Source organism: Acartia tonsa, chromosome 13, assembly GCF_053477335.1.
Source record: "Acartia tonsa isolate MP-2025a chromosome 13, ASM5347733v1, whole genome shotgun sequence".
Taxonomy (NCBI): Eukaryota; Metazoa; Arthropoda; class Copepoda; order Calanoida; family Acartiidae; genus Acartia; species Acartia tonsa.
The window spans coordinates 45,180,314-45,198,244 of record NC_137272.1 but is presented as its reverse complement, the minus strand read 5'-3'; the positions used below and the strand labels follow the sequence as shown (position 1 = coordinate 45,198,244).

The following is a 17,931-nucleotide window of genomic DNA, read 5'->3' as shown; positions in this document are numbered from 1 at the left end:
TAGTATTTTCATAATTTTTTCTTGAAATATAAAGATATCTTAAAACTGATTGATTGGGCTTGTAAAAGAACCATTTGAGTATCTTTGGTCAAAAAGGTCTGATTTGTGAGCATTTTTGACCAAGTTGTGGCCAAATAATAATAAAACATAAAATAAAGTAACACACTTTAATTAGAACCAGGTCTGAAAGACCTAAAAGAAACAAAAACAAACTTAAGAACAAAAAATTCACAGGAATGTCAAAGTAAAAACGCGTTTTTTTGTAATTGTTTATTACAGGTTTAAATAATCTATAATACAAATTAGAATGATGTCTGTCCGTCTGTCCCTTAAGATCTTGGTAACCACTGAACCGATCGGATTCTACTCATCAGGGAATATACCGGTGCAAGGTGGTTTTAGACTATTTTCTTGGAAAGTGGGACAAAAATCCCCCCATTTTTTTTACGAATTTTGCGAATGTGCGAACTTGCGAATTCGTCATTTATTTGCGAAAATTTGCGATCCATTCGCATTTTTTTCACCAGGGTAGGTAAAAGAAGATGTAATTATACCTCTAGGGGCAAAGTCTCTAGAGGTTACTAGGGGCGAAACCGCTAGTATTTGTATAAATAAGTATTATAGGATTTTGTTTTATCTTCTGCTTTGTAAGGTTTCGTGATTAATAAATTTTACATTTATATATTCTTTTACCTTATTTCTCAATGCTTCATATTTTTGTAAATAAATAACAATACATAATTATTTTTTTATAAAAAATATCTTTATTTCATTTTTAAAGTTTTTGAATAATTTTCAGTCTATGTTATTAAACATTAATACATTACAATTATACAATAAAATTGTGTATCAATCAAAATAAATTGTAAAATATCGTTTTTTTGTGAATTATGAGTAAAATATGGTTATAAAATAGATTTTTAAAGAAATCTAATAATATAGCATTTTTTTCCGAAAAATAAAATATATTTGAACATGCAGACTGTTTAAAAAAATAATGTATAATACATAAGCTTGATTTCTATATCTTTTTAAATATAAAAAATGATTGTAAATACATAACAAAAATCACACTTTTAAAAATTTCATTCAAGTGGTAGTAAAGCAGTCTTTTTCGTGTAGTTTTTATTTCTGTAAGATTGCTTTGCTTCAAAAAAACAAGGGGAAAAATAATAGGAATATTTATCTATAACATCGTATTATAGAGAGCCTAAATTGATAAGATTAAAACCAGCTTTGTTAAACCACAGGGGCCGAAGACCCGATCTAACAAAACTGGTATTAACTTTATGATCTTTATTTTAATTTTCGTGAAAAGTTGTCTGTAACACGATGATATACATGACTTTTCACTATTGGCGAAGAATCACAATCTGTTTCTTAGCAATAATGGAAAAATATTATCTCGTGCCTTTTAATCTTGTGAAGGTAGGTACTCAAGGCAAACTTATTTAAGAGCAATATAAAGCATTCTTGAAAATTTGTGGATTTTTGTTCGACCATTCAGCTTACTATAATTTGTGATATTTTGTAAAGAAAATCCATGAAACAATTGTTCTTTATTTGCAATTGTAAGGCATACACAAAATATACGTTTCAGAAAGGGCAGTTACTTTAAAATCAAGGCATATCTGTAGGTTTATTTAAAACCTATTTTCAATATTCTACTTCGTCTAAAAGGTATTATACATTACTGTTATTGTATTTTTAAATTGTATGTTCTTATATCTGAGCTACTTATTTACATAATTGCATTGTTTAATAAATAAATCGGTGCTTTTCCTCAAAGAGACTAGCAAGCACAGAACCCTCTTCCCCTTATTCAAAGCCCCTGTGGGAGGCTCTAACCCTGCTGGGTCTGTACAAGCGGTGTCCTAACCCTACAGAACTTTATTGTACCAAAAAATAACTCAAAATAAAAAAAACTAGGGCCCACATTTTCAATTTATCTAAAATAAGGGGGTGGGGGGATTTTGTGCACGACCAGGTACTTTGAAGGAAAACGCCTTTAAATTGTTTATATAAAATCTGATCACTTTTTTAGATCACAATAACTTTTTATTTCCATTGCTATCAGAAACAACAACATCTTCTTTTTTATTGTTGCAACTCTTCTCATTGAATGCATCCATAACGGGTAGCAGACAGGCGTATGTGCACAGCATTAGAAAGATACACAACCCCTAAAAATATTAAGTTCATTAAATATTTTAATACCTACAATATTTGGGACAACTTATGTTTTTAAGTTCTTCCAATTTTTAACAACTACAAAAACCCCGCCTCTCTCGGAGAGAATCGAACCCGAGACATACGGATAAGGTAACCAACATTCTATAAATGAGTTATTTATTAAAGTAACATGATGTCTAACTATCTATCTATGAAGACAGGCGTACATACACAACATTAGGAAGATATACAACTCCTGAAAATAATAAGTTTATTAAATCTTTATTTATAAAAGTAACATGATGTCTATCTAACTTGAATGTATCCATAACGGGTAGCAGACAGGCGTACGTACATAACATTAAGAAGATACACAGCCCCTAAAAATAATAGTTTTATTAAATCTTTTAATACCTATATTTACGACAACTTTTGTTTTATAAGTTCTTCCAATTTTTAACAACTACAAAACCCTGCCCCTCTCGGAGAGAATCGAACCTGCGGCATACGGATAAGGTAACCAACATTCTATAAATGAGTTATTTATAAAAGTAACATGATGTTTGTCTGTCTTGAATGTATTAGTAACGGGTAGCAGACAGGCGTATGTATATAACATTAGGAAGATACACAGCCCTTGAAAATATTAAATATTTATTTATAAAAGTAACATGATGTTTGTCTGTCTTGAATGTATTAATAACGGGTAGCAGACAGGCGTACATACACAATATTAGAAAGATACACAACATCTGAAAATATCAAATATTTATTTATAAAAGTAACGTGATGTCTTTCTGTCTTGAATGTATTCATGACGGGTAGCAGACAGGCGTATGTCCACAAGATTAGGAAGATACACAACCCCTGAAAATATTAAGTTATTATTTATAAAAGTAACATGATGTTTGTCTGTATTGAATGTATTCATAACGGGTAGTAGACAGGCGTACTCCCTCACCCCTATATTGAAGAAAGTGGGGGGGGGGGGGGCGTTTTTACAGTTATAAAAAACCTGATAAGTAAATAGTTGCATAATTTGATATTTGCTAGATTTTTTTCCATTATTTTGTAACATACTTTTTAGAAGCGCTTTGCTGCGGCTGCCGATCCCTGCAAAATTTATAAATAAAAAAACAGTGGTTTTGCACCAATAACGGCGAAAATCAGCGGGAAAAAGTCGCCGTTTTTTTTTTTAATGGTTTAATAGTACCTATATCTTCCACACAGTTAAAATATAAGGTAAAAATTGGAAGGCAAATTTAAAGGTAAATTTTAAATACTATTTTAAAGTCAAGCCAACTTTAATAACCCTTTATATTTTTAAATGTTGGTTAATTCATAGCCACTAAAAAGGTTAAGCATTGAGGGATAAGACAATGGCCAATAAATTGATGAATATGCCTTGCCCAATGATGATATACAAAATACCCCTTATGTAGATTACAATTAGTGGTCAAAACATTTGAACACTGAACAAACTTAAACTTAACAAACTAACCAATCAAATCGAAGTTAAAAGGCCAACGAATAAGAAAACGTTACATAAGACTTTGGGTAATAGTATAATACAAGCATATACAGCCCAATTTTCCCTCCCTTCCTGTTAAGCATTATTTGAAATTAATTCTCAAGAGTAAGAAAAAATGTCCTCTTATTCGTTGGCCTATTAACTTCGATTTGATTAGTTGGCAATAATCTCTGAGCTATTGACAGGGGGGGGGGGGGAATTTGACTGTAAATAACACAGGTATTCAAAGTTTAATAAACACATTTTATTTTAGACTTTGGGTACTTATAAATTACATTAGTTAGTTCTATTTAAAGTTTTAAACCAATAAATTGTTAGGTATTTACATTAGGGGTAATTTTATTTTGCATCTTTGTGAATGTGTTTAAAAATTACGACAATTGTCTTATCCCTGTAGATACCTGGATGTTGAGCAAAATGATGATTCTACATTCAACTCTATCTAACATGTAATAAAACATTCCGTACTTTCCCATAAAGTTTCTGTGGATCACTAAAAGGCCACTAAAAAAATAAAGTTGGGATAGTTTGAAGAATGTTTATTATTACTTTTTATAAGGTTAGGTTATGAGTACTAGGTAGCCCCGTAAGGTTAGGACACCGCAGGGTCAGGATATCAAATCTAACCAATTTCCACTTCCTCTTCACTTACAATTTTTTTTCAAAATTGAGGGGGGGGTGGTATCAGTAATCAATTGGCAATTTGTGGGAAAGCACCAAACATTCTATATTTAGATATTTGCTGGAAAAAAATTTTTTTTTTTTGTTCGCAAAGCTACTCTATATACATCAGTGTATGTGTTATCTTTTTCTAATTAGTCTGTAACTTTCTCTCTCACTCTTAAATATAGCTTTCCAATTTTATGCTCGTAGACATAAACTTTCTTGTTAAGATTGCACTTATAGTTTTAAGCAATTTAGTAAATAAAAACCTTCAAATTGTATGTCAATAGAATACTATTATATTATAGATCTAAATATCTATTAATCGACCCATCAATCTATCTATCCAATATATTTCTATCTACCAATTTATCTATCTATCTATCCATCTATCTATTTATCCATCCATCCATCTATCTATAAATCCATCTACCGGGCAATGCTTATTACACAGATTACAAAATCTCCAACAAAATTTCTATATTTAGATTCTTTATCCTTAAAGTTTGAAACGTGACCAAAAAAACTTTTGAGAGATATTATATAATCAGTTTTTCATGCGTTATCCCCCAAAGCATAAAGATACATTTAGACTTAAGGATAAATAGGAGGAGGAGGGAGGTAGTTTTTTGTTTTGTTAATTGCTTAATGTCATATTAGGTTAGGTTATATTGGGTAAATAATAGCCTCACAGTGATAGATCATCGCAGATTTAGTCTCAATAGTGTTAAGGCTTCCTGCAGTTGTTAGTCAAAGTAACAAAAACTAACAATCTCCATTATTTTTATTTATTTTAAAAAAAAAGGATGAAGATGATACTTTATTGCTTGACAGAAACTTTGTGGGATAGAACCCAAAATTAGTTTTTCTTCCTAGACATTTATTAAGGATATCCAATGATGGGTATACATACACCCAGGGATCTAAAGGGATAAGACAATGGCCGATAAAGTGATTTACATCCCCAATAATAATAAAACATAAAGTTTCCACCTCTATAGATTACTATTAGTGGTTGAAACGTTTGGACACTTTACAAAATGAATCAACTTTATAAAACTTAATGAAAGTCCCCATGGTTGTTCAGACAACGAATAAGAACACGTTATTATAGAACTTTGGGGACTAGGGTAAAAAACATCCCTATGTCCCCTCACTTCCTAGTATACATCAATCATTTCCTAAAGTTATTAAGAGTTCAATTTTCCCTGTGGTAATAATCAGTTTTTATAATAACTTTTCTTATTCGTTGTCTTAACAATTTTTGGACTTTTATTAAGTTTAGTTTGGACGCTTCATTAAGTTTAGAGTCCAAACCTTTTATCCACTAAATGTAATCTACAATACGGGTAATTTTGTGAACCATCACTGGGCATGTAAATCAATTTATCGATCTTTGTCTTATCCCTTTAGATCCTTAGTTTTTATGAGTTAAATTTTCCCTGTAAAAAAACTGAAACTTATTATGTCAATATAAATATCCTATTATATAAAGTAGAAAGCGTTTTTTGTCTGTCCCAAAGGCTCTCGCTAACCGCTGAACCGATATTGTTCTCCTTTACAGTGAAGCTTCGTATAGGTCCTGGGAAGGTTTTAAACTATTTTTCGAGAGGGTATCTTCACCCTCCTACCCCCCAAAAATAACTTTTATAACTCTTTTGAAACTCAAATTTAAAATAGGATGAGGTCGACTTTTCCTTCTCCTACCAGTGCAGTGCCCCTAGAGGCTTCAAGGGGCGTAGCCGCTAGTGTAATTGTAAGAAGGTAGGGAGGGGATATTAGAGTGTTTCTTACACTAGTACCCAATGTTTTATAATTAACTTTTGTTGGCTTACCAATTTTGGTGATTTTTGTTGAATTTTGATTGGTTGGTTCATTAAGTTATGAGTCCAAACATTTTAACCCTCTATCTTGAAAAATTGCTTTACAGACGGACAGACTGACAAAGTTAATTATAGATTGTAGATTCGCTGGATGTTTTCATTCATTAAAGATATAATTCTAAAGTATTTTCATTTAATTCTACTAAGGTTATTGAAATCTTTTAATTATCTAATTTAAATAAAAATTTAAAAACGTGTTTGAATATTATTATGTGGTAATACGACAAACAGACGGACGGGCAGTTTACAGAATTGCTATGCAGTGACTTATCATAACAAGCCCTCTGCACTAATCCCCATTATATCACCATTCACCTCATGACCGACGGTGACCCCGCTATCCAGCGGTCAAACTGGCCTGCCTAAATATGGGGAGGGGCACAAACACGCAGCTATCACGCGCCCCTCACGCAATTATATAACCGGGAGGCGCTGCCTCCCCTTTTACCACGGCTGCCCCCGCAGCCTGTCTACCGCCGTGGGGCTAAGCCCGTGTGTCCCCACACCCCCTTCAAACCTAACCATTGTTATAATCTGTTGTATATAAATAGTAAACATTCATTGTAAATATTATTCAGTTAAATATATAATTTCTGTATGACTAAATCCTGCTAGTTTGTTTTTGGTAGAATAATTCAAGGCTAAGGCTCGTTGGACTCGAACTCGCAACCCTGTGAGCTGAAACGTTCCACATCTTACCACATCTTGGTGTCAGCGTGTTTCAATCGAGCCTTACAGAAATTAGCCTATTCTACCTCTGATTGGACCCTTTGGCAAGTAAGGGGACAATCAGCCGCCAACTGAGAAGCCAACTGACCTGTGAGACGGCCTTTTTAGGTCAAATTTCCATCATTTTGAACGCAATATGTGGGCCTTTGGCCTACGGCAAGCAGATTTAGCCTGCTAAAAGCGCCAGTTACGACGCTTTTTCCGTACCGTGTAGGAGTAGCGCTAGGTGCGCAGCCACGGTAATCGGATAATTTAGCTCAAACGGCTACAGAACTGAGTCTAAATTGGCAAGTGTAGCTGGGACAAGCCCCAGGACACCCAGGCCAAACCTACGAGACGGACAGCTAGGTGCTGGTCTCCCTGAGAAGGCAATATGTGGCTGCGAAGCTTCAGCACACAAGTAAGGCCTACCACTGCGACGGATAGCAGAATTTGAGCCACAGGCACGGCAGGACGGGACATTCCCTGCCGCTGCCTTCCAGGATTCGAACCCGAGGCGCTGTAGGACGGGCCATTCCCTGCCGCCATCTTTCGGGATTCGAACCAGCGGCGCTGCAGGACGGGACATTCCCTGCCGCCGTCACCCCTCTGAACCTTGCAGGACGGACATTCCCTGCTGCCAGTGCTTCCAGAATCACACCTAGAGCTCCTAGTGATAACAACACATAAGTGTGTATAAATGTCAACCAAGTGATAAAAAGAAATATAAAATTGTTGACCCAGTGATAATTGATAAGCTCTAGTGATTCGAAGCTACAGCCTAAGCCACCATGGTAAGCGATACTACCATAGCTGCGGTTCGGCCACCACCGAAGTTTCTGCCAACCCCAGCCGAACGGGAGGCCCCCTTGTCTCAAGGGCAGGACCTCCACTTCCCCTGCCATATCAGGGTGAGGTTTCCCACTCCTGACCCTGCCCAGCACGTACAGGTTGATGCCATGGTCGATTCTGGCAACCGTGTACCAGGGTCTGCTGTAATTTCTGAACATCTCATGCACGCAATGGGCGTGCAACGCATGTTGGTTCCAGACAACACCCAAATCCTGACTGCTAACGAGGAAGGCCAGCCCCTCCAGGTAATAGGAAAATTAAAAGAATTATATATGGCAGTCTCACACACCCTTATACTCCATCTGTACCACGTGACTGTGGTACGGAATCTCTCACACCCTCTGAACCTAGGAGGGTATTTTCTCAAGGAGTTCGGAACTAGGCTCTGTTTCGACATGCAACCCCCCTGCTTGTGGGTGCGTGGGGAGTTCATCCCACTCCGTGGCGTCCCCATCGACTGGGAGACCGCCGAGAGAGAGTTGAGTTATGAGGGGCCTCTGCCAGGCCCACTGCCAGAGCAGCCGCGTGTAGTCGAGAAAGGCACGCACTGGGTGGATACTGCGCTAAACGCCCATAGGGGGACCAACCTGCTAGCCATGGGGTTGCCCCCAGTGCCCAAGGTGCCGCTGGAGAACCTGCCAACAACATTTCCTGAGATTGCCAGCCCTCCAGAACCAATCTTCTCCGCCGACACCTTCATCAACGGCCAGCCGTGTCCACCTGGCCCCCTCTACCTGGGACCCCCAGCCATTCAGCCAGCCAAGTCTGAGTCCAGACCCGTCAAGTCGCGGTCTGATGCACCCGGAGCCACACTCAACTCCCAGGAATCAGCCTCTCCCGGCGCCGTGCCTGTCAAGTCATGGCCGGCCGCCTCCGGAGCCACGCATGGCTCCGCTGCCTCAGCCTCTCCTAGCGCCGAGCCTGTCAAGTCGCGGCCAGACGCCCACAGAGCCCAGGCTGGTCCCAGCGCCCCGGCCTCCTCCCAGCACCGAGCCCGTCAAATCGTGGCCGGACGCCCTCGGAGCCACACCTGGCTCCGACACGCCAGCCCCTCCCGAGGCCGAGCCCGTCAAGTCGCGGCCGGCGGGTCCCGGAGCCGAAGCTGACCCCACGCCAGCCACGTATAGGCTAAGCGCTGTCACTCCAACTGATGGCCAGCCACCCCAACTCCGCACGGCCAAGCGGGTGGTCTTGCCTGGCCACGGTGTCATGGCTGTCCCTGTTGAATTAGTAGGGCACCGTACTAAGGATGCCATCCAACTAGCTGCCCCAGAACAGAGGTTTGGGGAGGATCTTGTCATCCCAGAAGGCCTGTATGCCCACAGGCCTGGCTCCGCCAGCGTGTTTCGAGTGCTGGTGGTAAATGAAGGGGAGACGCCCCTCCTGCTGGACGCTGGCCTCCCCGTGGCTGGGGAGCTGGTCAAGCCTGACATTTTAGAGGTTTCTGATAAGCCTCCCCCTCGTCTCCACTCGTTCCAAGAGCCTGTTGAGCCCCCAGATATGCAGGAACTGTGGGAGGCCCTTGAGATGGAGGAGAATGAGTTCCTGCGTAAGGACCCCCTGCTCAAGAAGGAGGTTTGGACCATGTTATCAGAATACAGGGACGTCTTCTCCAACTCTACCCCCGGCTGCACTGACGTAGTAGAGCTGCAGCTGCGCCTCAAACCAGGGACCCAGCCGATCCGCCAGAGATTTAGGGATCTGAACCCGCGGCAGGAGGCTGAGCTGGAGAAACAACTGGACACCTGGCTACAAGAGGGAGTCATAGAGCCTTCAGACTCCGCCTGGAGCAGCCCCCTGGTGCCCATCAAGAAGAAGGACGGGAGCACCCGCTGGGCTGTCGACTACAGAGCCCTCAACAAGTGCCTGGAACTGGATAGCTACCCTTTGCCCAGGATCCAGCAGTTGGTAGAACGAGCGGGAGGACACCGCGTCTACAGTGCCTTAGACGCGGTGGCCGCGTACTACACCATCCGTGTGTCTGAGGACAGCCGGCCCTGCACCGCCTTCACCACCCCCAGAGGCTTGTACCAATGGAAAAGGATGCCCTTTGGCCTTGCTACGGCACCGCCTGTCTACTCCAGATTTATTGCAGGGGTCCTAAATCCACTAGGTACGGCCAACCTCCAGTCATATCTTGACGACGTCCTGACCTTTCACCAGGATACCTGGGCCCACCTGGCTAGGCTCCGGGAGGTCTTGGAAGCCCACTGCAGGGGAGGAATCCGCCTCAAGCCAGCTAAGACCAAGCTGTTTCGAGCCAAGGTGGATTATCTGGGCCACACCCTCAGCCGTGAGGGGATAGCCATGCAAGAGGATTATATTGACCGTATCCTGGACTGGCCGGCCCCCAGCACCCCCAAGGATTTGCTGGCGCTCCTGGGGTTCTTTGGATACTACCGCCTGTTCATCCCAGAGTATGCCGACCTCACCTACGAGATGAATCGGCAGAAGACGGCCAAGACATTGGCCTGGACGCCTGAGATGGAAGCCCAGCTGCTACAGCTCAAGGACAAGTTCCGCCAAGCCCCCATCCGAGCGCCGCCTAGGTTTGACTTGCCGGCGGTGTTCCAGCTCACCACAGACTTCAGCAGCCGCGCCCTCTCTGCCATCCTGAGTCAATGCCAGGACGGCAAGGAGAGGCTGATTGCCGCCGTGGGGCGCAAGACAACCGACCCCGAGACTCGCTACCCCTCCTGGAAGGGAGAGATGGCCGCCATTATGTATGGAATTCAGAAATTTCACGGCATCTTGTCCTACCGCAGCTTCCAGATCAACACTGATTCCTCAGCCTTGCTACAGATGAAGTCGCTGAACACATCCACAGGGATGGTGGCTCGCAGGCAGGAGGAGCTAGTGGCCCTAGATTTCACTGTCTGCCACCGTCCTGGCACCCAGAACACCAACGCCGACGCCCTCAGCCGCCGGGAGGACGACAACATGCCGACAGCTACCGCTGAAGAATTAGCAGAGCAAGCTGAGTACATCCACAACCTCTGCCAGCTAGGGGAGTCCGCAGCTGGCCGGCCCCCTGCCGCACGACTGGACCCGGCTAGAGTGTTAGAAGCCCAGACACAGGACCCTCTCCTGCTCCATGTCCGCCAGTGGGTGGCCGATGGCAGAGCCCCAACTAAGGCTGAGCTGTGCGGCAAGGAACGAGACGAGCAGCAGTACGCCAGCCGCTTCGCAGCCCTGGGACTTGACGAGCATGGCTGTCTCACCACCACTGACCAGACCCTGACAGGAGAAAGAACCAGATACCTGCTGCCTTCGGCCCTCCAGCAGGACGCGTTCTTCTTAGCCCATGGGACCCCCATGGCCGGGCACTTTGGAATGGACGCTACTATTGCCCGCGTCGCCATGCATTTCTGGTGGCCCAACCTGTCCCGTGACGTCCGCCTGATGGTTCAAACCTGCCCTGAGTGTGTCCAGAAGGTTACCAAGGAGAGGTTGAAGCTAGGAATACATGTGCCCTCCCGCCAGGGGTATCCACAGCAAGTCCTGTTTATTGACCTGGTGGGGCCGCTGCCAGAGACCCCAGCTGGAAACCGCTATATTCTCACCTGTCAGGATGGGTTCAGCCGGTTTGTCAGCCTCTACGCCATCCCCAACAAGCGCACCCTCACGGTGGCTGAGGCCCTGCTGCACCGCCACCTGGCCACGTTCGGATGCCCCCTGAAGATCCACTCCGACAACGGGATGGAGTTTACCGGCCAGGTATTCAAGGAACTGGCCTCCAAGCTTGAGATTGGCCTGACACATCCACCGCCCTACAACCCGCAGTCCAACCGAGTGGAGAGGTTCAATCGGACGCTCAACACAGGCATGCGTCTGTTCCTAGACAGAGACGACAACAACTGGGAGCCACACTTGCCTGCCATCGCCTTCGCCTACAACACCAAGGCCTGCAGATCCACGGGCGTGACCCCGTTCCTGGCCTACTTTGGGAGAGAGGCCAAACTTCCGGTGAACATGGTGCTCCGGCTACCAGACACAGAGTATGCCTCGGTTCCAGCCAACGTCCAAGCTCTCCTGCAACGCTACCATGCCGTGTATGACGCCATCCAGCAGCGAGAGGAGGGAACCATCCGGAGGAGCGCGGCCGCCTACGAAGGCACGGCCAAGTACGAGGTTGGAGACTTGGTCTGGTACCTGGCTCCCCGCCTGGTGCCAGGGAAGGCAGCCAAGATTACCAAGAGGTGGACTGGCCCCTGGAAGATAGTGCGGCAAGCTACAGACGTCCATTATGTCATCAAGCCTGCCTCTCCAACAGCCAGGATCTCGGAAGTCACCGCGCATGTAGGCCGACTGCGCAAATACACTGGAGATGTAACTGCCCATCAGATTCCAACAGACATTCAAGGTGACCTGGACGGCGACGAGGAGGCCACCGAGCTGCCTGTCGGAGCTGCGGCGCTGCCAGCTAGTGACCCAGGGCAGTTCCCAGTGTACCAGCCAGCCGCAGCCGCCCCACAGCCTTGCGGCCAGGATCGTGACCCAGTAGAAGAGAACCTGCAGGATCAACCCAACGAACCACCGCCGCCGCCGCCAGCTCCAGATCCACCCAGAGATGCCATCTGGAACCCTGATACTGACATGGAGAACCTGCCAGCCAGCAGCGAGCCTGTAGGAGGAGAGGCGGCCACTGCGATGGAAGAGGCAGCCCCAGAGGACGAAGCTGAAGCAATGTGCCCCCTGTTGATGACAGCCATCCCCATCCGAGTAGGAGCTAGGAGGCCAAGTAACCTGGACCAAGCAGGCGCCCCCATGGAATTTTATGCGCCTTCCTCCATCGTCATTCCCCCCTTGGGAGCCTCCAGAGTTAGCCTAGGCCTCCGTGTCCAGCTACCCGCCGAGACAGAGTTAGTTCTGCAGACGAGGCAAAATTTCCAGCGACGGGGCTTGGCCGTCGCTAACCCACAGCTGGAAGCCAACCAGGAGTTGACAATGCTGATATCCAACCACAGCCAGACAGAGCAGCGAGTGTCCCGCGGAGCCTGTGTAGCCAGAGCTGTCCTCCACCGAGCTGTGCCCCAGGAAGAGCCTGTCCTGCGCAGACATAGGTTGTCGTATCCCCAGGTTCAAGGCCTGGTGGCTCGAGAGCCCCGCAACCCTTGAAGGGGAGGTTGTGGTAATACGACAACCAGACGGACGGGCAGTTTACAGAATTGCTATGCAGTGACTTATCATAACAAGCCCTCTGCACTAATCCCCATTATATCACCATTCACCTCATGACCGACGGTGACCCCGCTATCCAGCGGTCAAACTGACCTGCCTAAATATGGGGAGGGGCACAAACACGCAGCTATCACGCGCCCCTCACGCAATTATATAACCGGGAGGCGCTGCCTCCCCTTTTACCACGGCTGCCCCCGCAGCCTGTCTACCGCCGTGGGGCTAAGCCCGTGTGTCCCCACACCCCCTTCAAACCTAACCATTGTTATAAATAGTAAACATTCATTGTAAATATTATTCAGTTAAATATATAATTTCTGTATGACTAAATCCTGCTAGTTTGTTTTTGGTAGAATAATTCAAGGCTAAGGCTCGTTGGACTCGAACTCGCAACCCTGTGAGCTGAAACGTTCGGCTTACCACAATTAATTGTAGAGCTTATCTAATTTTAACTTCCTAGTACTTAAAGTCAGAGATTAAAAGAGATAGGACAATGGCCGATATATTGATATACATCCCCAATTAAGATAATAGTTTTAAAACCTAACATCCCGACTTTTGCAGACAACCTACCGTTTGATAGTACGACCTTTGTCTGAAAGTCCTAACTTTAGTTTTGATAATTTTATGTTGAAATTCGACCCTCCAACCCAGATATGTGTTTTTGGGTTGTACCCCAATCTCAGTAATCTAGAGGCCTCTAGGGGCACTTGAGGGGAGGGGGTTGATTAGGGGGGGGGGGTTGTGATAGTCGAACATCCAGCAGGGGAAGGTATTGTTTTTTTTTTGGTGGGGGGGGGGGGGGGTGAGAGTGTTCCACCCCCAAGAAAATAGCTTAAAACATCACAGGACCAGTAGGTATATTCCCTGAAGAGTAGAGCCCAATCGGTTCAGTGGTTACTGAGATCTTAAACTTTAGACAGACAGACAGACATCGTTCTACTTTGTATTATAGATAATATCCATCTTATACAAATTTTTGTTGAATAAAAACGGATATTATAAAAGTCTAAATATGAACAACAAAAACAAATTACTTATAATAGTTATTTATTGCATCGTATTATAGACAGCTTTTTAGCGGATATTAAAATAAAAAGATTAAAACCAGTTTTGTTGTCCTAAAGGGGCCAAGGGCCCGGGCTAACATAACTGGTATTGATTTTATGATTTATAATTTTAAATTCGTGGAAAATTGTTTGTAATATGATGCTAAGAATGTTTTTTTCAGTAAGTCTGAGAACAGGTTCTAATCCAGCGGATATTGACCGGTTTCGCGAAGCCATACTGGAAAAACGGAAATTATAAAATACAAAATGTAAACAATTAAAAACAAATGACTTGGAAAAAATGAATTATAATAGTGCAGGGAGGGAGGGGACATTTAGCTGTTTATTACACTAGTCCCCAAAGTTTTATAATAAAAACTTTGGGCACTTTTATTCAATTTTGTTACATTTTTCATTAAGTTGAGTACCTAAGTGTTTAACCACTTAATGTGATCTACAGAAAGGGTATTTTGTGCATCATCATTGGGTATGTAGATTAGGGTGGGTTCATATCGGAATTAGACAAAGCGGGGATATGCAACAGATAAAATTAACCTTAAAAACATTTCTGACCGAAAAAGAATTTTAAAAAATTGAGTTTTAGAACACGACCACTTAAAAATATAATTCATTACTTATTAGTATGCAAAGACGACATTCAAAAATTTTTTTGAATCAGAAATATGGCTTCATGGTGCTCCATGGAGAGGCCTTGAGGAGCTGAATCAGGAACTTTTGTCCGTTTCAAAATATCTCGTTCCTAGCCTTAGAAATCACTAAAAAACCAATTTTTTTAAAGGTTTATTGAGAATTGTCCAATTTGTAGAGGTTTTTTAGATTTTCTCAGGCTAGGAACGAGATTTTTTGAAACGGACAAAAGTTCCTGACTCAGCTCCTCAAGGCATTTCCAGGGAGCACCATGAAGCCATAGTTCTGATTCAATAAATTTTTGACTCCCATTTACAAATAGCTATACAATTGAATGTCTGGTCGTCAGCGGTTTTAAGACTTTGGATAAATCTTAAATCATCCAGAGGTGTATTATATCTATATAAATTGAGTGCAGATCCCCGCTTTGGCCTCAGAAAAAAAATGTCCAAAATCGACCCACCCTAATGTAGATTACCTTATCGGCCATTATCTTATCTCTTAAAAGCCCTCTGTTTTTATTTATTCTTCTAGAAATATTAAATAATAAAGTCGATTTTTACCACGAATGTACTCTAAAAATAACAAGGATGATAACATCAATAAAAGCGAAGCCCTGAAACAGCAGAACAAACGAACATTAACATTTGTATAAAAGTTTAAACTAAATTGTAAGTAAATTTGTTGAAAAACTGCTTAAATAATAATGTTTAAGGACATACTAATATTTTTTGGACTTTATTATAGAGATGATTATATTAATGTACTTTGTTGTCCTGGGAATCAGTATTTACCATGCAGAGTTTGAAATTGCTAGGACAATTTCAACATGACTAAATTAACGAAAAGAGCTAACCGTTCCAGACGGTAGGACGGACTGACCCTAATTCGATTTTAAAAATCTTCTTCTTTTTAATTTCTTTGAAGTAACACCTTACCTAAACATTGTACTATGAAATAGCACATTTATGCTTTGTTGAAAAGTGATCACGACTGACCTTATATCGACACATAATAATATTACAACTTACGAAGAGGGAGGGGGCATTGGACTGTAAATTACACTGATACCAAAAGTTTTATAACCACGCAATCTTATTTGTAGGCTAAAAAACTTTATACGCTTTCATTGAATTGTGATTTGTTGGTTATACAAATATTTTAAGAATTCCTACATCAGAAGGGGTAATTTTGTTTATTATCGTTGAGGATGTATGTAAATTTATCAGTCATTCCCCTTTCCCTTTTAGATTCCTGAGCTTGATCTTTAAATCGTTTATAGGTGATTTAAACCGGGGCGATTCATTCAGCGCACCATCAAATTATTAAATACCAATCTTTAAATCGAATTTGCATGGGCGATTTGGATGGGGCAGTGGCGCACCAATGCCACTCACCGAGTGGCATTGGCGGTTCAAATCGGGGTGAATCATATGTAATAAATGGATATTTTTTTAATTACTTTAATATTTTATTGCAAAACTATCGAGAAGACATTTTTTTAGTTATTTTTAAAATAAATTATATATTAATGTTTTATATAAAATACCATACTGACACGGCATTTTATATAAAATACCTGACTGACACGCCTTAAGTAATAAAGTTGTACTGGCGCGGATCGATATTTTAGTGAGTGCGCAAGCGATCTAAAAACACCGCGCCGAAAATCTTTTAAAAATCAATGTTTTATAGGTGCGCTGTGGCTCACCACCAGCGCACCTACGGTTCACCTCTGAATCGCCCCAATTTAGCGCACCATAAAAACGATTTAAAGATCCAGCTCAGTTTAAACTACATACATGGTTGAGAAGAGATTCGAACCAATTACCTTTCCAAAATTAATTAGATTTGCTACTATAAGAACAACAATCACTTACAGAGACGACTTAAACCTATAAAGACCTAAAAGAAACGCATTTTAATGCTAAAAAAATGATCTAAAATGTCTATTGTGGTAATTCAACAAAGCAAATAAAGTTACTCACTATAAAAATAATTATAAAAATTGGAAAATAATTTTATTTTTGGTAAGAAAAAGAATAAAAAAGGTCACCATTAAAGTATATCTTAATTGAATTAAGTTTTCATCTTACCAATTAGAAATTTTAATTTTATGAATCCATTTCTTATTTTTAAAATTGTACTAAAATCTTAATAGCAGAAAGAACTCTTGCGGTAATTATATAAACTAACTTTTAATATTAATTCTTTTGTTATTAAAACATCTGTTATAAAACTTAACACATGTCTTTTCGGGTCCATGGCGTTTCTACAACTAGCAGAAATACAACTTGATGTTTTTTTGGAAAAATGTAAAAATCTCTGTCTAACATACAGTCATACCTAAAGTAACTGCCATAAATATATCTAACACTAGCATTTTACATCTAACTATGTATCTATCTATCTATCTATCCACCTGATGCCAAGCTGCAGGTAGAACATAGTTAGGCCCATAGAAAGGATCTGATGGTGGATACATTTACATATATCTATCTATCTATCTATCTATCTATCTATCTATCTATCTATCTATCTATCTATCTATCTATCTATCTATCTATCTATCTATCTATCTATCTATATATCTATCTATCCACCTGATGCCAAGCTGCATGTAGAACATAGTTAGGCCCATAGAAAGGATCTGATGGTACTGGACATACGATGGTGGATACATTTACATATATCTATCTATCTATCTATCTATCTATCTATCTGTCCACCTGATGCCAAGCTGCATGTAGAACATAGTTAGGCCCATAGAAAGGATCTGTAGGTACTGGACATAAGATGTTGGATACATTTACATATATTTATCTATTTATCTATTTATCTATTTATCTATTTATCTATCTATCTATCTATCTATCTATCTATCTATCTATCTATCTATATATCTATCTATCCACCTGATGCCAAGCTGCATGTAGAACATAGTTAGGCCCATTGAAAGGATCTGTGGGCACTGGACATAAGATGGTGGATACATTTACATATATCTATCTATCTATTTATCTATCTATCTATCTATCTATCTATCTATCTATCTATCTATCTACCTGATGCCAAGCTGCATGTAGAACATAGTTAGGCCCATAGAAAGGATCTGTGGGCACTGGACATAAGATGGTGGATATATTTACATATATCTATCTATCTATCTATCTATCTATCTATCTATCTATCTATCTATCTATCTATCTATCTATCTATCTATCTATCTATCTATCTATCTATCTAT

At 41.7% G+C, this 17,931-nt stretch overlaps 1 protein-coding gene across 5 annotated transcripts in view; it reads right to left on the bottom strand.

The window, feature by feature from the left end:
* Nucleotides 1-1,542: 1,542 nt before the first annotated feature.
* The window catches only part of LOC145334927 (transmembrane protein 164), a 38,965-nt gene continuing 22,576 nt past the window's right edge, over nucleotides 1,543-17,931 (bottom strand). For 4 of the 5 annotated variants that reach the window (XM_080180563.1, XM_080180560.1, XM_080180562.1 and 1 more), the window contains one exon: nucleotides 2,854-3,039. In XM_080180563.1, coding sequence (XP_080036689.1) covers nucleotides 2,869-3,039 — 171 coding nt within the window. In that variant the 3' untranslated portion in view covers nucleotides 2,854-2,868. Of the gene's footprint in view, nucleotides 2,184-2,853; nucleotides 3,040-17,931 lie in introns of those variants that run through there. The other variant, XM_080180564.1, reaches the window with a different exon arrangement.